The sequence below is a fragment of the Stegastes partitus genome, unplaced genomic scaffold (genome assembly GCF_000690725.1).
Source record: "Stegastes partitus isolate 25-593 unplaced genomic scaffold, Stegastes_partitus-1.0.2 Scaffold5, whole genome shotgun sequence".
NCBI lineage: Eukaryota > Metazoa > Chordata > Actinopteri > Pomacentridae > Stegastes > Stegastes partitus.
In genome coordinates, this window is record NW_007577736.1 from 1,377,898 (window position 1) to 1,398,753 (window position 20,856).

The 20,856-nt window shown below is 40.0% G+C and overlaps 1 protein-coding gene and 1 long non-coding RNA gene across 2 annotated transcripts in view; one reads left to right on the forward strand and one right to left on the reverse strand.

Annotated features, from left to right (window-relative positions):
- The first annotated feature begins 4,105 nt into the window (after positions 1-4,105).
- Positions 4,106-12,639, forward strand: LOC103356209 (uncharacterized). Its single transcript, XR_520129.1, has 2 exons — positions 4,106-4,517; positions 10,801-12,639. It is a non-coding gene; the product is annotated as an uncharacterized LOC103356209 (long non-coding RNA).
- Positions 12,092-20,856, reverse strand: part of LOC103356200 (adenosine receptor A1-like) — a 711,380-nt gene continuing 702,615 nt past the window's right edge. Inside the window, exons 2-3 of the mRNA XM_008280276.1 lie at positions 14,251-14,674; positions 12,092-14,001 (exon numbers count right to left, since the gene is read on the reverse strand). Of these exons, the coding sequence (XP_008278498.1) occupies positions 13,347-14,001; positions 14,251-14,663 (1,068 nt within the window). The 5' untranslated portion in view covers positions 14,664-14,674 and the 3' untranslated portion in view covers positions 12,092-13,346. The remainder of the gene's footprint in view (positions 14,002-14,250; positions 14,675-20,856) is intronic.

Sequence of the window (20,856 nt, forward strand, 5' to 3'; positions counted from 1 at the left end):
TTCTACATCCTCATACATCCATGTATTATGTGGCTGAAGCCTGAGAGTGCGCAGAGGAGACGGGAGGAGAGCAACCACAGCTGAATCGAACAATGACACGTGATGGGAAATAAAGAAGGAAAAGCAATGGGTTGTGTAGTTTTATAAGGCCAGGCCCTTTGTCCCTCTGCATCGCCGTGCCGCTCACGCTGTCCAGTCTGCTGACTGCTGAAAAGAGTCTAGACTAATGGCTTTGCTGGCATTTCTGCAAATGCTTGACAGTAACATGGCAGCTGGCAGGACGCCTAAGGAAGGCCAGTGACCTCAAGGGAGCAGCAGAGGAGCCATCACAATCTTAAAGAGACAGAAACCACAGTGGGTTTCTCACCAACTCCAACCCATTCTCATGTCAGTTGTGTTTTATTACTGCGAGTAAGATGGTAAACATTGTGGAAGCAATGAGAAGCAGCGTAACAGAGTATACCAGAGCGGCTGTAAAACCAGCTCTTACTATACCAACAACTGTAACAACAAGCCTGAATGAAATGAAAACACATTAATCAAAGTTATGGTGAAATGGGGACCATTCAAAGCAGTTGTGCAAACACTAAGCCAGGAAGAATTATGTTAAATACATAAAGGTAGAGCTTCCATTGGCAGTGACCTGTGTTTGAGGAGGGGGTATGATGATGATATTTTAGTTCACTCATGGGTTTAGTGCTGAAACAGCACGTTGGTGAGGACGTGAACCTGATGGCACTGTAAAGCCGGGTGAATCATCAACTCAGAGAGGGCCCATATCTCAGGAAGCACAAACAATGAAGACAAAACAGGAAAATCTGGGTTAAATGAATATATCCCCAAAGGAGGGGATTGTTTAAGAAAGGTGGAAGGGTACAAAACAGGACAATGGCAGGAGGTCTCTTCTATTCTTTATAAATGGAAAAAGATGCTATGCAGTAGCAAAAAATAGTCCCTTGGATTGAAAACGGATTTAAACTCAAACTCACCCTGCATGATTCAAAAACACATCCTGTTTCATACCCCATATTTGTAATGTGTGTTTACAGGCACACAAGTGTTGACAGCACACCAAAGCTAGCAACGCTAAAAGTGATCCATTTCAGAGGTAAAGTCTGCAGAAAAGAAATGATGTGAAGCAAATCCTGGCAATACCATTTGCATAACAAAAAAGTGATGAGATGCATTTATTATTTCTTAGTTAAGTTGATCAAAAATCTACATTTCTTTGTAAGTGTATGCACAACTGTATAAAGTGAGAAAGTCCATTGAAGCTATAGATACCAAGTGGATGTTTACATACTAGTATTTCCTGTTACTGTTGTGTTCTGTGCAAGCATCAATTTCATAACACAGAGACTGACAATTATATGGGAATGTATATGAAAGATTATCACTCACAAACAGAGATGTTAATGAACACTTTAATTTGGGTAGCACTAGATGGAAACTCAGAGGATAACAAAAATGTTTAAGATTCATTCTGAGTGGAAAGAACTATGAGCAGCTCCACTGAAGTTTTTGGTTGCTGTAATTGTTAAGTCCAAAACAGACCAGTGGACCCACAGACCAAAACATTTTCCAAATTGAAACCTTATCAGTAATGTAATCTGTTCTGATGGTCCCACATCCCTGCATCATATACCTGCGCTGTATCAGAATTTTGTGCTGCTTTCTCGGGAGCTAAGATATCAAGTTTGCTTTGCAACACACAGTACATCATTTGAACTTACTGACCCATAAGAGAGGGAGAAGTTGGAGGTGGACCTATTGAAATACACTATGATGCACACAATGCAGGGTCAGCAGGTGATGACACGATGGGCAAACACTGGTGCCAACTAAATCTTCAAAAATAGAAAAACATAACTGCAGATGCACACACAATTGTAGGTAAATGTACGACTCATACATAGTGAACACGTGCACGCAAAATACTAAGCAGAAGTGCAACTGATGATCATTCATGTAAGACTGGTACACTTGTTTCAGGGCATAATCGGAGTATATTTGAGATCTATGATCTACTGTTTTCAGGTTTTGATTATTTCAGACTTGCTATGATGCGGCTTTAGGATCAAATTATTGGAAAACATTCTAACATAGGAGTGTTTTTGGCAGCTGCCTGCTTGTACAGTATGCTGGACACTGTAAATGTGTTTTTACAACCTCTGATAAGAAACAACTGTTGCATCATTTTTACAGCTTACAGTAGGTGATCCGATCTTTACAACCTTTCCATTGCACTGATAGCTGTGTCAAGGCTACATGTGTTACTGGAGTGCAGATAACACAAGTGGACAAGTTTCCAGCTCTGAGTGCAGCAGGGGAGAGCTCAGAAAGTTGAATAATTCTGGACATTTGTAGTGTGGTTCCAGTGTATATACGGTAAAATATAATAAAATCAGGAGAATGAAGTACACAGTCTTCAGTGAACTCCGACAGCACATGTACATACAATAAAGGAAGTGAACTGTAGGAGCGGGAGCTTACACTGAGAAAAATACAACTGAAGTTTAGGTTACTGTGTTATTTTCACACGTCTGAACATAAACCTACTTACACACCTCCGATGATAGAGCGCATTATCGGAGCAAGAAAAAAAGGGGGGCAAAGCAGCCAGAAGCTTGTGTGAACTGTAGCACAAGCAGTGCTGAGCCTCGTGAGAGTTTGACACACATCTGAAATGGAGGACCCAGTATCCAGGAAATAGTGCTGCAGCTTGCGTTTCCTATTCTCTGGGTGTGATTGAGACCAGGCTATCTGGAGCTATCCAAACTACCGTGGATCTCTAAACAGATGAACCGATGTCTTAAGGACTGAGCTGGCATGAGCTGATGTTGCGCCGTGAGCAGGCAGTAAAAGTCCTGAGAGCGGTCACTGCTCTGAGTCCCCCAGAGAGAGAAGGAGGGGGAGAGAGGGAGAGAGAGAGAGAGAGGGTGGCGGGAGAAGAGTGCAAAAAGCCAGCACTCCCCTCGCAGGCTTGTCCCCTCCGTTTTTCTGAAACAGGCTCTGCTCTTTTGAAACGGTGCCAATGGAGGCTGGCCCAAATCCTTGCAGCTGAAACTTTTACAAGCTCAGTGTTCGTGAGCAGGAAGAGAGAGACACAGAGTAAGATTTGTAAAGGGAGGTTTGCAGCGCCTCTCCTCTCCTCTTCTTCGACCTGCCTCAGATGTCAACAAAATGACTCATGCTTGCTCTTTTTTTTTTTGTTAATTCAATGCAAAAATTCTTCAGCATCACCAACTGACATGTTCTGGAAAGAAGAAGACTGCAAAGCGAGAGAGAGGATTTAAAGTAGAAAAACAATTGCTTAAAAAACGAAGAGTCAGTGACGTCACACAGGAAGCTGTCTTGGATATTGCCTGAGGAAAGATACTGATGACTGTCTGTGGCATGGACCCACTTGAACATTAAAGCACTGGGCTCTATCCTGGACTCAAACATCGGACTATCTGAGTGATTTTCATTCCGATGACGGTGACGGTCACAAAACATTATTTTGGATTTGCCTGTTTTTAGAGACTGACCCTCACTGTTGCCCCTTGTTGACACAGTTTGTTACTGGAAGATGTATTGTGGTAGACATCCCAGACCACTACTTCAGTCTGTTGTGTTGACAGTAAGCAGTGGTTTCCATTCATAGCTACACCCAAATTAAACCAGAACCTCAGGGGTGAACATTCTCTTCTCTGCTGTGCAACAAATCCGAATAAAAACACAGGCAGGTGCAGAACAACTAAAGACGTCCAGAGTGACAACCGAAAATGGGAACTGTGAGGCATGTACTACCTGGGAATGATGCCAACTGCTGACAAAAGGCTTTACTGCACGGCTCTGAGACAAGCCTTTAACTCATTTGCTCTGAAATGCTTCAGGACTATCTGGCACTGAATTGTCTGGCCAACTGTAGATAAATCTGTCAAACCTTTTGGCTTTCTTACAAGACAGCATGTAAGTACTCACTTCTGATTTTTTTTACCCAAGCTTAATTCTCTGTCTCTTTCTCTGAGTTTCTCTCTCTCCCCCTCCCAGCCACTAATCCTACAGTCAAGTGAGATGTCTGTTTGATGACACATAATCTACAGTTCACGACTGCTCCCCTTTATGTGGCCAGTTTGCTCGGTCAATTCGGTATACTTTGATGCATTCTCCGTGCGGATTTTCATATATTAAATGGGAGCATGTAAGCAAAAATCGGTGACTTTTGTGATGTCTTTTCCTGCCTCCCTTTCTCCGTGCTGTCTCTCTCTCTTGGCAGCTGGGCAAAAGTGGGCAGGGAGAGAGGAGGGCATGGCCCAAAAACTGCTCTCAAGCCCCAGCCCCTGTTCGAGTGGGGTTACTTGCTGGTACACTACTCAGCCTTTCCCCCGTCTTGCAGGCGAAAGAGAGGGATGTGGAAATGTATTCTCGTCTCCTTTCTAACCCGCCTTTTTTTTCTTTTTTTTTTTGTCGTCGCCACCATGGCCTTATTGTCTGCGGGTGAACACTCGCCTGATCTTAACAAAAAAACTCAGGTATTTCTCATTTTTGATTCTGCTTCTGTTTGGGCCTTGATATTCCTCTTTTTTTAAACTCAGATCTCCCTGTATTCGTGTCTGCTGCACTTTTACATTTCTTTTGCTGTCACCTTCCACACTGTACACGTGTCTCCTTTGCTTGCACCGAACACAATGCCTAAATCTCCACCGTTTCTGTTCCATCGAGACACACTGGGGTTTAGTTTTAAATGATGCAGTTTGTTGTCGTTTGTACATGTTTACTGTAATGAGAAGCTTGTTTACGTTGCACCGTTTGATTAAAACACATGCCTGAAGTAAAAAGAAATTTTTATGGTGGCGCTACTGCCCCTCAAAGAACAAGACTGCAGTAAAATGCAACATTTTTTGGTACAATTTACAAGTCAACAGCCTAAAGACACTGCAACTACAGTGGTTTGAAGGAGCTTACCTCACCCCATCAAAAGAGATTATTACCGCTAGTTTCAAACAGGAAATTCCTGTGATAAAATACATTTAACCCTTGTTATTAAGCATTTTGGAGTTGCAGGATTGCTACATAGGTGCACAAAATCTGCAACCAGAGGCAACATCAAATATCCCCCAGCTGCTGTCACCATTTATTTACCACAAAATGACAAAATATCACGCATGGGTGGAATAAGAATCTGAAAAATATGTGGTTTCCATGTCATACAGTCTGGCTGGATCAATCCTAAAGTGTTCCTGAATCCTGCTGTTTGATAGACCTGTTCAAAAACCAGTACGAACCAGATCCCTCTGTTGCAAGCACTGTTCTATACATGAAGGGGCTTGCATTATGAGATTACTGGGCCTCGGTTTCAGATCAAGCCTTTTTGGTTTGTTTTGTTTGGTGTTTTGTTTTCTTTTGTTTTTAAACCACAAAAGCTATGAAAACATTACTATTCAAATTCATGAAATGTACAAGAAACAAACAAAAAACTCTGTTTTACTTTACAGACTACACTCACAAAACGACACTGTAAACATTTTTGACATATGTTACTTGGTGTGCAGTTGTGTGCGGTTTTGTTTGCATACAGCCGAGTCAGCGTTTGCGTCTGAGTGTGTGATAACAACAGATTATTGCATACAGCACTGTGCAGAAAGGGTGAATGAAGAAAAAAGAAAAAAAAAGTGGGAGGGCGCAGGGAGGCTGGGCAGGGAGGGAGAAAATGAACTTATTTCCTCCACTTCCCCCCTCAACCCCCCCTGGTTCTCCTCAGATGAACTTGCTATGCTGCTTGATGACATGTTGTTTGGAAAGTCATATCCTCCGCTATTTGTGTTTCTCTCCTCCCCACGGTTGGAGTGACTCTGTGGTTACCGGGATCAAAGTCTCTTTCTGGTTGCTGTTTTTATCAGGTCATACTGCATTGCACACGTTTTAGCTGAGCTGTTTAGTGCCCTATAAACAGCACTTGATCCAACTCTTTCGACGACAGTCGATTTATATAAACGACCACTTGAAACCATTCTAGTTCAGAACAAAAGCTGAGAAATCTCTTTGGATGGCCAGCCAGTGTCTTCGTATTAGTCTGAATCCTTGGGGAATAATGGATTGGCAGGTTTCATATGACAGGACAGATCCACATATGACAATAATTAAAACGCTGTCCTGTGATCATCTAATCTTTCACACAGTCACTGTGCCAATATCAAGCTGCTAACTTGGACTAAAACAAACATTAAAAAGTACTTGCAAATACTTTTTTTCCCCCTGCCCAGGTCTCTTGAGGCTGTCACTACTTGTATATTTAAAGATATGCTTCACTAAGTCTAAGTACAGCAGAATATGGATTTGACATGCAGGTGTAGAAAAAGCCCGAAACAAATAAGTCTTCTCGCCTTATTCATAAAATGAAACATCCATGGGGTAAACAAACCCACGCTGGGCACATTAAATTACTTGACATGAAAACATTTTTAAAATATGCATCAGCCTTAGCAGTGGCTTAAAATTATATTGTAGGCTAATCTGTTCAATTTTCACTCCAAGGTGTGACATAAACTCTGTGACAACACCCACAGATTTAATGTACAGTGGTTTTGAAACTAAGCGTGGTGACTCTAGCCTTCACCAATGTGGCAGGGCTTGACTCCTCCCAACTAATCCATAAATGAGCAATGGCATGTAGGTGTCACTTGAAGTAGCCATGCACTTAATGAGGCACAACTTTTAGCCATAGTAAAATTTGAGTGAGTGAGTTACATAAAAGTTTCATCCTGTATAGTTGCCAAATAAATGGGGAAGTTAGCTATAGACATCAAAACCAGCTTCTGTACGAGGCTGTAAACTTGTTCAATTCTGCTGTAAAGTTGAACATTTTAACACAGAGGTCTATGGAGACTGACTTGCTTTTGGAGCAGCTTCAAGTGGCCATTCAAGGAACTACAGTTTTTGGTACTTCCATGCCAGCTACATTTTTAAGCCCTGCAGGTTACCACTTGAGTGTTACTAAAATGCCACATAAAATAACAAGCCTTAAAATCACCATCAGTACACCTACAGGTATTGCCCTTCTGATAAAAATACAATAAAATGACAGTTATTAGCATAATAATAATCATTAACAGTTGTACAGTAGCAAATTATATATCATCATGTTGAATGTATTGAAAATTAAATCAGACATACAATCATTGGCCCAAAAAAATATGTTGTCAAACAGCAATTTCAAAAGAACTACAATTTGTCTAACTAGTTAATAGTCAAGCAGTCCCATTTATTTATTTCTTTTTTTTAATGTTTTACTTTGTCAGCCATAAGGTTAAGATAATTTCCAATGTTCGTGAGCGGCCACCATGTTTTGTGTTGGTGTACTTTAAATTGGTTCATTGCCCTTGATTCAACAACCATGTCAGTGTTATCTTATAAGTGGCATGGTAACTCTGATTTAGTATCAAAGAGACACCAAGTGTGCTGAGCATCAGGGCAAATGCCATTTATAGGCAGTTGTCATTCCCTTCTATTAGAGGTTTGCCCCGAGACTCAAAATCCAAATCCTGAACATCTAATCATGCTTTCCACAGTCTGAGGTCTAGATCCCTACAAAGTGTCACACAGAGGTTACAAGAATGTAACCTAACTTAACCAGGGTTAGAGTTGAGTGAAAACTCAATTCTGCCACACACAATTAGTCACAAAACCTGTCACTGAGAGTCACGTAGGCTGTGTTCATGGGTCCCAAACAAAAACTATTGGGCACCACTGGTGTGGACCAGACAACAGTTGCTCACATTTTAGATATGAAAACCGCATCCTGAATAGCAAAGAGATATTATTTTAAAATATTAAAATATCTGCTGAAGTCAATACATTTAATGTTTTCTTTAAAGCACTTAACCAAAATATTAAAGAAAAATGCAGCTTTAGTTTAAGAAATCCCCAAAAAGAATAGAAAGTAAGACACAAAACAGGTACGAAAAAATAAAGAAGAAATTCAGAACAGAATTGATTTGTGGGCCTGAGCGTGGGATATTTATGTTCTGCTTTATACCTGTATGTTAAAAAAAAGCTGGGATGTGAAAATCTTTAATTCAGGTTCTCTTTTTAAGCATAAGTATTGCGCCGAATCATTAAACTTCAGAAAAGCCACTGTAAAAACTCTTATAAACACAGTTACCCAGTATGTCTTGTAAGAAACACAGAGGATAGCTGAGTTATTTGATGCTCCACTGACATGGGTCATTTGGAAATGATGTTCTAAATAAAGACATGAAGACATTGAGTGTTACTGCTCACCAGATGGATCTAAACTCCTGCAACCTGGGTTTATTAAACAAAATCAGGATGCATCACAGATGATGAGACTGAAACCTCAGGCTCTTACAAAGCACAAGCACTTGTCCAACATATGGACAAAGTCTGCTTACGGAACAATGGACCTTTCTACACATGTGTGAACACCTAGCTTACAGTGCAGACACCGCACTGAGCATCTGGCTGCACGCTACGCCACCATACCTTATTGTGTGGGATCATGCCCCCTCTCTGACATGGCATCCTCTCATTGCTCGGCTGCCAACATTCTCCTCCCCCCCACCCCCACCTCAGTGATGGGTTCTGCCATGCTGCATCCACCACATCACCCACTTTTGTCTCATTGAGATTCAGCTTGGCAGGCAGACAATGCCCATTTCTTGGCACCAAATACTGGAGAGAGCCGCATTAAGAGAAACCAACCTCAGTCTTTTCCCTCACAGTCATCCCCCGTATTCTGCCGATCATCGTGGACCATCGCCAGTTTGTAATGAGTATATTTTTTGATGCATTCATTTACTAAATACTCAGTTGTTTGGCTACTGAGGATTTGCCAACACGGACATCTGTAATAGGCTGAATATATTCTGTACGATGAGCAGCTCTGGGCATGCCTATCTGAAGCAAAAACGAATGTCCGCATCAGCGATGTGTTGATTGGTATGTTGATTGTTGTGACGGAGTCGCATATCAAAGTTGTGTATCCACAACAGGGCAGCCATTTTACTCTCATTGGCAGCTTGTGGACAGACTGTCAAATTGTGACTTCTAGGTGTAGGAAATATTTGCTGTAGTTCTTTGTTAGCAAATCTACCTTTGGCTCCCTTACATGGACTCTTAGGAGAGATAAATTAGCGCTTACCTCAAGCGTAGCTTTTGAATTGAAGTTCTAAAGTTCTGGCAGCAGTTTAGCAATCTTCAAACCAACCAATATTACTGGATGGATAAGCAAAGGTCAGTCCTGCCGATAAATTATTCCAGAAGTTAGCAATCACAAAAGCAGTCTGTCACCACAACAAATCTCTTTGTAATGCACCACTTTTCTTGTCTTAAAAGTTGAATTGATTCCTGCCGTCACTCCCTTCCCTTTGCATTGGCCAGCCACTTAGAAGTGTTTGATACCATTTATTGGCTAATTAATTCAGCATCTCAGTTAAGGCCTCCCACTCGCTGATGCCCTTAGTGCCTTTTCATTCTGCCCCAGCAAGCATGCCCTGCCACCGCAGCTACGCAGGCTGCCAAAACATTTCAATCACCGCCGGCATTAATTGGGCCAAAGAGGAATTCAGAATGTTAATGAACAGCCCAGCCGCTTTTCAGCCACCGTGGTTCACATGCTAATTTATGCAAAGCATCCTAGCCTTTTGCATGAGTTGACCGTCATCGTCTACCATAACAGTGTCTGGGCTCAGTCAACTCCACCAAAGCAGGGCTCTGTCTGGACTTGGATGGCTCTACCCAGCTTGTGTCCCAGACGCTAGCTGGCACAGTAAACAGACTTCGTTTTCAATGGACTTGAAGTGGCTTTCACACTGAGCAAAAAAGGGCATTTTTCCGAAGTCAGACCTTAAGTTCCACTAGTTAAGATGTCGAGCAAAAAACAAAAATAACTGGATTTTTACATTTGAGTATCACTAGCAAGCAATTCCCTTAAGTTACTCTTCACGTTCCCTCTGCCAGTATATGAGGGAAATAAAGAGTGGAGCTTATAGATAGGGATTCCAAGGAGGAGGCAGTTCACAGGTTGCACCACAGATGTTGGGTATGTGTGCCAAACAACTTCATAAAATGGCTGAGGTTCTGCCATTTTCTATTTGTCAGCCTTTCCTTTGCATTACTTTCTGGGAGTAGGGATGGAAGGGACAGAGCTGGAGAAAGAAGAGATTAAACGGAACAATTTTTTTCTCTGCCTGTCTGGAAGTCGACCTGGAAAGGCCAAGTTTTAGAGTAAAATGGGGACTAATTCTTGGCATTGTCACCCTACATTTCTTGCCAGTGATTTTTACCTTGCAGGGCTGCACAAATTGCTGCACTTTCTCTGGCAACAGAGGTGTAGTTTTTAGTTTGGTGTGCACATTATTAAGAAACTGATGATATGCACGTGGCCAGATACAGTATATCACTTCCATAATCACATTAGCACTCCAACGAACCATGCCTTGATTTTACAGCTCAGATTACAGTGTAATGAGTCTAAAGATGAAGCCATCCTAGAACGTAATCCTTGATAAAGCTGTTACCAGACTGCTACTCAGACATGGTAACAGTTTTAACAGGGCTGTATTTGAATGTTGTGACTTAATGGTAAGTGTGTACATTTTTTAGTAGTTGTACAAAAATTACATTTAATGTGGAACCAGTCACAGGAAATCATTTGAAAAACATCTTAGATGGAATGACAAGTTGTGGTATAAGACCTGTACTTTACAGCCTCTGTGCAGGTTAATTGTTACTCAATCACTGTGTTCCAGGTGAATACTGACATCTAAAAACTCTCTCTTTATTTGTGTCTCACAGTTTGACCAACAAGCTTCCGCTGCTACCTGCAAAACTATCTGTCCTTAAGGCTGAGGTAGTAGATTGAATAGTTGTGGGGTTAATGTCCTCCTTTTGAGATAACTATACAATCTACTGTCTTTCCGAAGGAAACAGGATAATCTTCCGTGATGCTGAAGGCTGTGTGCACAAGGGAAGCTTCGCGGATTAAAGGAACTCAAAGACTGAGTAAATACAATATTTAACAAAGAACTCATCCCCCACCTGTGGAGATGCAACTGCAGACACAACAAAGACTTTACATGTTTACCACAAACAATGGTGGAACTGGTCTACTGAGACATTTTCTAAAGTTGATACACAATGACCAAAGCTTGCTTTTAAGGATATTCATTGGTGCTCGAAGTTGAGCCTAGCAAGATGAGGTAGTAGGTTGTATAGTTTGTGGGATGGAGTAAATCCTACTCAGGTGATAACTATACAGTCTATTACCTTCCTTGAGAGGTACAATGAGTGCTTGGGATGAAGCTCACTCACTGATGCAAGTGATGACGGAGACACTCTAATGCCACCTTGTGGCAAAAGACAAACATCACTTTGGAAAAGATTTAAACTTTGTTGTAAACTTCTGTTTTTTTTCTGTGAAAGATAAAGTATTTATGAGGGATTGATAAGACAAGTGAAAAACTAAGGTTCATCTACTATCTTTTTTGGACAGTTTAGAACTAAAGATATTATCTGACGCGTTATTTAAAAACACCATTTTATCATTCTACAGCCAAATTAGAGGACTGACATTAGACCGATATTAAATTTGTTTGATAATCCTGTCAAAAGGACCACAGTTAAAGACTTACATATGCAAAATAAGGAAATGAGACAGTGTTTAAGGCTTATGCAAGTAAAACTCTATCATGTCCCATTGACATGCCTTCTGCAAAGAGAGTGGCTCTAAAGTTTACCAGCGTAGTGTAGACAAAATAAATTGTTTTATAATACATTTTGGCAGCTAATGTTGGTTTGTAAATATGTACAAACTGTTTAAAATGGAGGGAAGTAAATACGGTCTAAAAGCCTGCATTTATAAACATCAAAAACGGTTTAATGTAACTTCACATTCACACTTACTCTGTTTAAATCTGAGCTGTCAATTCTAAAATTGAGGAAATGAAAGAAACTTTCACAACCACAAACCTGAATGAAATGAAGTGTCCGTGAAATCGTGAGCAAGCGCAAAGGCATGTCCTGTCACATGTTTGTTAAAAACTGGAGCAAAATTGTGATGCAAGAAACACAAGTTAATTTACAAGTATTTTTATTCTATTTTTTTGTTTATTGTAACGAGGAATACCCTTGTAATTTGTCGAAAATACAAATAAAACAATACTAAAAAAGTGAAAAAAAGTGACAAAAATGTGTCATTATTAAGATGTCTATAATTAATTACAATCAGACACATTAAGTAAAGGAATCATTTACCATAAAGTTTACAAAAGCCTTACATTCAGCATGGCTTATCAAGATCTACAATTTCCTTGTGTAAACTATTTCAGGCAGCTGCGGCAGAAAACACATAAGCTTTCTTTCCCATCGCCATCTTGTAATCTAAGAAAAAGTTTGGACAATGTGCTGCGAAATACATTTGCAAAGGTATGAGAGAAGTTTGTCTAGAAGGGCTTGCAAATTAAAAGTACATATATATATATATGATCCTAACATTGCATAGAAAGAGATGGTGTGTAATAAAGTCTGTACAGTGCACTGTTTACTTCATTTGGTAATTGTGGTGGTACTTCTAGTTAAGAAGTACAACTAGCATCTGTATGGCATTGCAATAAAAACTCCCAGTGCTTGCTGCAATTGTGTCAATACTCGCTCAAACTCTTTTGTCATATTTGTGGTTATACTTTGCGGTATGTGTGTCTGTGTGAGAGAGAGAAACTGTTTTGAAATATGTGTCTACTTCCATATACATGTGGGAACAAAATATTACAAACATTTATGATTAAAAACAACAGCAGAATGCAGGAGAGCTGACTTAACACATACCTGTTAAAGTGAGAACAATCACTAAGCAAAGGTTTAAAAAATTACTTTTGCAAGGATGATGTTTTGCATTCCATTCCCAGATATCTGACTTCATCACCACAGACCTGGTTTAGCTATGTTGAATTTAAATTGAATACATAGCGTTAAGGATATTGAATGTCATTTTTAAGACAGAGTGCATTTTCTGTTGAAATGAAGATCTGAAACGTGAACAGAAACAGAAAAAGAACAGTGATATGAAACTTCGTGTAAAACTTAAAGCTTTCAAGACAAGTGGAAGTTACCCTTTTCCTCTGCGACAGTTTTCGCAATACATGCAGACACATGAACTCCTCCACATATGCACAGAACACAGAGTCCTGCTTATGACAGAGCATTCAGTGTTTATGGATAGATTTGTTTGCTGTATCCATGCACACTTTTATCAATGAAAAAAATGCTGTTGAATTCAAATGCATCTAACATGTTATAAAAAGTCTATCAGTCAAACTTGCTCCGAAAAACAAAGAAATCTACATTCAGTCATTGTTGGTCACACTGTTAACATTGCTGCTGGGATTGTTGTCTGTTGTCTGACTTGTCTGAGATCCTTGATTTTCTGCTGCACACGAAAGATATTGTCTCCAGATCCTCAGAAATGCCGTCTTGATTTTCTGTATTTTGAATGCATACACAACTGGGTTGACAGCTGAGTTAACATGAGAAAGCACAATGCCAACATGGAACGCTAAGATCGGCACATCAGTTGGTTTACCAAAGTAAACAATGCAGTTCATTAAGTGGAGAGGGAGCCAGGACAGAGCAAACAGAGCCAAGACCAGGGACAGAGATCGTGCAAGCTCCTTCTCTTTCTTCATGTAGCTCTCAGACTGTTGTGGGGTAACACTGCCTGGTTTCTCTCGAAGGTTGCCTCGAACAGAACAGAAGATATAGCTGTACAATACAATCATCACCAACAGAGGTGTGAAGGTGCAGAGGAAAAAGTTGAAGTACACCAGGTACGACATGGGGATGACGGCTATGAACTGGCAGACGATTGTAGAATTGACAGACTCTGACAGGTTTTTGTGGTTGTACCATCCGAGCATGGGAGTGAAGCTCAGTGGCACTGCAACAAGCCAACATGCAGCGACCACCAGACAAGAATGTCTCTGGGTTACAGTCCTTTTATACCTACAGAGAAATACAATAGTTAAGGTAAAATACATTGCGTACTCTGACCAGTACATTGCAATTGAAAAAGAAGAATTTAGCATTATCTTCACAAAGGTATGAAGTCATTGTAAGTAAAGTAGAACCTTTTGGAAGTGCAAGCTATTGAAAGAGGTCAGGACTAAGACTGGCTAAAAATGCAAAGCATCTGACTCAAAGCCATGCCCAGCAGTTCCATTTGCATGAATAACAGTCCAGAAAAAGTCCTACCTGAGAGGGACGTACACCCGGAAGAACCGGTCCACTGCAATAGCCAGAAGAGACAGGACTGAAACTAGAGTCAACAGGATGACCACACAGCTGATGAAGAGACAAGCGTGGAATGAAGTCTTCACTCGTCCATCAACAACAACAGCCAGTGGTATGGCCACGCAGCCAACCATGAAGTCAGCCACAGCCAGAGACACAATAAGGCAGAAGGTGGGCTGCTGAATGCTTTTACTGGTCCACAGCGCCAAAATAACCAACAAGTTACCGAGACAGCAGCTAACAGCGATGAGCACTTCCACCAGCGTGTAAATCACTTCTCCAGCATTCATCGTGCCTCTTATGAAGCAAATGTCTGATGGTAATTGATGCAGCGTATCTGAGTCTGAGCCTGACTGCGTTGTGCCACTGATCATTCATTTCATTCTTGTGAAACCTTTGAGGAAGTCCTCTACCACTCGTTTCTTTTTTTTTTTCCCCAAGATGTGATGACACACAACAATTTACAGAGAGCTTTGCCCGTGTTTTTTTTTTTTTTGTTTGTTTGTTGGTTTCGCAGGCTTAAATATATAATAATATATTTATCTGTCACTGTCTGGTAGCATTTTACTCTTAATTGTTTGCCTGGTCTAACACGTGAATATGAAAAACACATTTAAACTGCAGGAAGTTGCAACACATTATTTGGGCCAGGAAATAGTGTCTATGATAAGAGCGCTTATGATACTTCTGTTAGGCGGAAATATGAGATAATATCTCAACAACAGATTAGACTGTTTAGCACCACAGAAATCATAGCTTTACCAAGTACTGACCATTTGTTATCTTCTCTTCTCCATTAGACTCCACCCTGGAGTCTAATGGAGCAAGTTAATGCAACCAGAATCACACTGCACACATCCAGATCTCCTACATTTCTAGTGGCACAGTCGAGCCTGAGCTGACAGGAGAGAGGACCAGGACTGTGCTGCAGCTGTCCATCATGCTGCAGTGACTTTTGTTATGTACACTTTTTTGTTCTTGTTGTAGACACTACTGAGACATTACATGTAACAACATTTCCTTTTGCTACAAGAAATAATTTTCCTTTTTTTAAAAACACATCACAGCACACCAGTACAGTTACGCTGGTGTATTCCAATTAGAAAATGAATAGTGAGTAAAGGATTTTTTTTCTCATTCTCCCCTCATATGTTGGAAAAATCTGACTGATCAGGTGACAAAGGTTTCTTTAGATCTGTCACATTTATGAGGAGGGTGCTGAATTGTAGATTTCTGCATATACGCTGTGTAATCACATACATCTGATTACTTTGTACAAGTGCATTAAGGTCATGAATTTCACTTCCTTAAAGAAGCCCAGGTTTTACTGAGCTGGCATAACAGTGAAAAAGCAAAGCAAACAATGACTTTCTCTAAAAATGTACAAAAACACAAACAAGATGAAGAGCCAAATACAAAAGTGATAACTGCAATACAACAAGGAACTGGGTCGTTCTTGCAGAAAATGCTTTTACCGAGTAACTATTTTTATTTTTTTTTAACGTATCAGCACTCAAAAATGTATGGTTAAAACAAGTACACTTGCCCTGAGAGCTCATGTAACCAGAAAAAACATGGTCAACAATCAATGTATAATTTAAATTCAATTGTTTTAAATCTAAAAGTGGTTCTGTTTGGCACCTAAAGTTCAGCAGCATGCTTAAAATACTGACTATTGCTAATTAAGAATATAGAGGCTTCTGATAAAACATACAAATTAAACCAAATGAAATACTCCACAAAGAATGAACTGTTACTGAAACTGTGGAAGTTACATTAAAAGGTTGACAGTAGAGTCACTTTATCATCAATGACAAAAATATCCCTGCAGCACTGAAAGGAGTGGCCAGCGGTTTGCCTCTGCTGGTTCAGTAAAAAAAAAAAAAAAGCTACTCCTCAGGGTTCCTCTGATAAAATGTAAAGTAATTTCATGTCATGGCTTCATGGTTAACCTTGCCACTGTAGCTATCAGCCGAATTAGTAACAAAGCTCTAGAGCCTTCTGACCAAACTGTTGCAAAGTCATGATTTGAATTCATAGATTGTGATTTGGTGAACAGTCACTGAATGTACCATACATTCAGGGTAGGTCGGTGAAAAATCAAGCTGCAACCTCCAAAGCTCAAAAATTAAACAGCTCCTAAATGGCCACTTGAGGTTCACTTCATAATTGAAACAATCCCTGGAGACTTCCATGTGAAAATGTCCAAATATACTTGACATTAACATAGTAACATGCTGGAATAAAAAAAGGTTTTCGTCTCTCTTCATAATTCTCGTGTTCATGACAACTCTATTGGGGTAATTTTTTTTTAATGTAACTCACCCGTATTAATTGTATTAAGGCTTAAACTTATGCATGATTAAGGGAAACTAATTGCAGTCCTAATGGGCATGGCTGCGAACAGGATGCAGCGATGGTGTTTACTCAAAGTCGGGAATTGTTTTGGTGGAACATCTACATGCAGGGAGGTGAGCACTGCCATTAAAATGGATATTCCACCCAAAATTGGGAAACTACTGCATGATACGAACCTTCATTAAAACCTGGTCATTTTCAGTGAGTAGGTTGCTGCCCAGACGTGGTTGTTGTTTCTTGTAGTAAAGGGGATTTTTGAAACAGTAACACACAGATAGGGAAAAGGGAAGAGAAAGCTGTGTGAAATGCGTGGCTCATTACCCTTCGATCTACATCCAGTGAGTCAGACCACTGCCATATGATGGTGACCAGCCAGAGCCACCACAATGAGCTCCAAAACAACAATCTAGAATCATCAAAAGTCATAACACCCAGGCGAAAAGCAATGCACATACAGGAAAAACATGCAAACTCCACACAGAAAGGCCAAAGCTATGAAACAGGTTTGAACACAGAACCTTTTTTGCTTTGGTGCAACAGTGCCACTGTCCCACAGTGCCTCCCCTTCTAAAAAATCTATAGGTTCTGTATGAGCTAATGTATGACCGTATTCCATAAATTCAAAGTATACATCCGTTGCTATGTGGTTGGATGGCTCTCACCCTCTGTTGTCCATTTGACAAAAACTACTTTTCAAAAATTATGGTGTGGAGCCTAAGCACAACCATGCTAGCTACCGATTGCTTAAATATAGTTTTTGTATATTTTTCATTCATTTCAGGCAGATTTGTGTTGATTATGCAACATATACTTTATTTGAAAATATGTCATGATAAATGTGCATGCTGCTATTCTTGCAATTTATTGCTTTTATTGATTTACTTAGTAATTTTTGGTCTCCAACATTTTTCTGTTATTGTGTTATTTTGTTTGCTTTTTTTTTTTTTTTTTTTTGAGAATTTTGTCCTCTAGTGTTTCCTCATTGCATTTATTTACGATGCTGGAAGGAAGTGGGGGGTATGAAGTGTAAATGTATGAAGTGCTATACAATAAAGTTTGATTTATTTATTTATTGATTTTCTGTTTGTGGCCTGCTCCTAATAGATAAGTGCTGGTCAACACTTTATGCAGGCTCAACAGTAAACAACACCGGGTGCAGGAAAAACGAAACCGAAGCCAGTTTGGGTCAAAATTTCAACATTGAGCTTAAGTGGCAAACACCGCAGTCTTTTTACTGCATAATGAATGCAGATTGACTCACCAGACCACCGAGCTGAAACTGTCTCCATCCTCAGTTAACAGTGTCTCCAAATGGTCCTCATCAGTTACATCCTCAAAGACTGTGGAAAAAGTAGGAGCTTTTTAAACAGCTTCCCAAACGCATTTCTCCACCTCCATGAACGAACACCCACAATCCTGCAGGTGCGCAGCAGGAGAGAACGTCACTCAGGTGTACGTCTGCATCTGTGCGTAAGATGGGCGTGGCCATGGATCTGCAAATGCGGTACTAGTATAGTCATACAGCACGTTTCCCTAATTGTGGTTTCACTTTTGCATGCGATTTTGTAAATGTTGCATTTCTGCATTTTAAGTGTGCTTCATTGTGATTTCACTTTTATATATTTGCAGTATATGTTTCCCTTAATATCTATGAGATCTGCCGTTTCTGTGCAGGCTTCACACAGCATTGCCCTTCCCTTAGGCCATCACCCTGCTGCGGTTTTCAAAATTCCCTCCACTCTGGGAAACAACAACAATAACCCAGAGAAGGATTTTACACTGACAATAGTAAGATTTGGATCACGCAGTAAAGCAGACTTAGTTCCTTTAGAGAATTAATCATTTGAATGTCAGTGCTCACCTCCCTGCATATAAATTCTTTACCACAATATTTCTCTCCACACAATTTTGCAAGGGCATCAGGGCTGCATCCTGGGCTTAGCACCACCCAAGACAACTGTAACTGCTTTCAAGAAATATGAACAAACCAGAGCATTTCCCCCTATAGATGAATGACAATAAGGTGTATACCATTCTACAGCGCTGACAAAGGGCTGTGGAGATGGAGCTGGCTATGTGAGATTACTCTGTTGGACTGGTCCATGCATGCACGCACTCATGAAGGTAAAGAAGCTATAATAAGGGAGTGGTAAAGACATTCATCAAGCAAGTTAATGTACCCACAAAAACCAAAATGCCAAAAATTTTAAAACAAACAATAAGTAAATAATAAACAAATAATCCCAACCTGGAATTCAACAACAAGGAGGGGGGCTCATAAGTATAACTCATATTTTAGTGAGTTGAGTTTCAGTAAATCTTTTTGTACTCTAATTGTCAAAAAAGAAATGCATTATGAAACTTTAAATTTAACATTTTATTTTGAAATAATTTTCCAAATACAAATGAAAAATAGCTGAATGTGTGGTAGACTGTCTAACCCATAATAACTACCTTTGTTTTAATGGGAAGATGAGGTTTGTGTCATTGTTTATTCTTTTGCAAATAAATGCACCTATAACACATGACTATCACCAAAAAATAATCACTTAATGGAAATCCAATCCCTGTTTAACAGTGTATGTGATAAATCCAGAACTACGCCCTGTTTAAAATCTGCATTAGTTAATATTCAAATAAATGAACAAAGCAATAAATGCAGACACATGAAACAAACAACAGCATAGAACATCATCTGACTGGTGCCATCCCATGAGCACTATTCAACACTGCGGAGCAATTTGGTCTGTACATTTAATATTCAGACCCATGCCACATTTATTTTTGATTGCCCTCCATTCAGCTCATTAATTTGAGCGCTCATATCCTTTAGAAGAACCGCTGAGGTTGACTAATTAATATCGACACAAATAAAGACAGCAGAGCAGCGGAATGGTTATGTCAGGGTGAAGTAAATTCTACATTAAGCTGGGATGCTCGGTGAGGACGTTGACAATAATTTTGTTAATTGAAACCGGTAATAGAAGCTTCACTGTCATGTAATTCCCGTGGCACACACGCACAAGCGGATCCCTGCAAGACCATAATCAAATTTATTACGTCTGTTTATAGGTAATTATGTTGTGCGGTACAACTAAAGTAGAAGGAATCAGTGGCAGAAATTACATTGGATTTACAGATGAGTGACAAATTAAAGGAAAACATAAAGTGTCTTAGTATCATGGGCTGCAAAATCAGCTTCAGTGCACTTTGGCATTGACTCTGCAGTTCTCTGGGGCTCTACTGAAGGCATGAAACGTCTTCCAAAAGATATTCCTTCATTCGGTGATTTGACGATGCCCATCGAGAACACTGCCTGATACCTCAGTCCAAAATTTCCCATAAGTGTTCAATTAACTTGAGATCTGTTGACTGTGAAGGCCATAGAATACAATTTACTATCATTTTCCTACATATCAAGCCATTCAGTGGCCCTTCGTGCCCTGTGGATGTAGGCACAGTCATCCTGGAAGAGACCACTCATATCAGGACAGCAATGTTTCATCTTAGGATAAAAGTGATCACTCAACTTTGTATTGATTTGCAGTGACCTTTTCTCCAAGAGGTCAAGTGCACCCAAATAATGCCAGCAAAATGCCTCCATCAGCATAACAGAGTCATTGGATCCCCTTTCAGTAGGGGTCAAGGGTTCAGATTTTATAAAGTATCACCACTGCAGTAAGATGTATTTGTTTATTTTGTATAATATAAGTCGGTATAGGCTGGGCACATTTATGTACATGACACAATAGTTACCTAACTGATTTTTTGTTGTATTATACTGAAACCATATACAGCCAACAAAATCAGTTTTTAACATTTCAATGGGGTTCAAGTAAAATTTAATGATATCTTTACGTTGCCACAGAGGACAAATTTTACGTTGCTGGATCGACCGAAGAGGGATGAAAAGAAACAAGCACGCTGCAACAAAGAAATGGGTAAACAACAAAAGTGCAACAAATGCAATATACCGGTGGTGCTGAGCCACTATGTTTGACAAATAGTGCAATATTGTATTTTTTGTCATTTTTGCCCTTTTCAGTTATTGCGTCTCCGGTGGTGTTGCATGTTGACAGCCACAGCGATGACAGAGGAATAATAAAAAATGATTCAGTGTCTGCCTACAAACGCTCTAATGGATACACCAAACTCTGAGATCATCAGCAATGTCCCAGAGTCATCGCTTTTCTTAAAGTAAAGTGAACC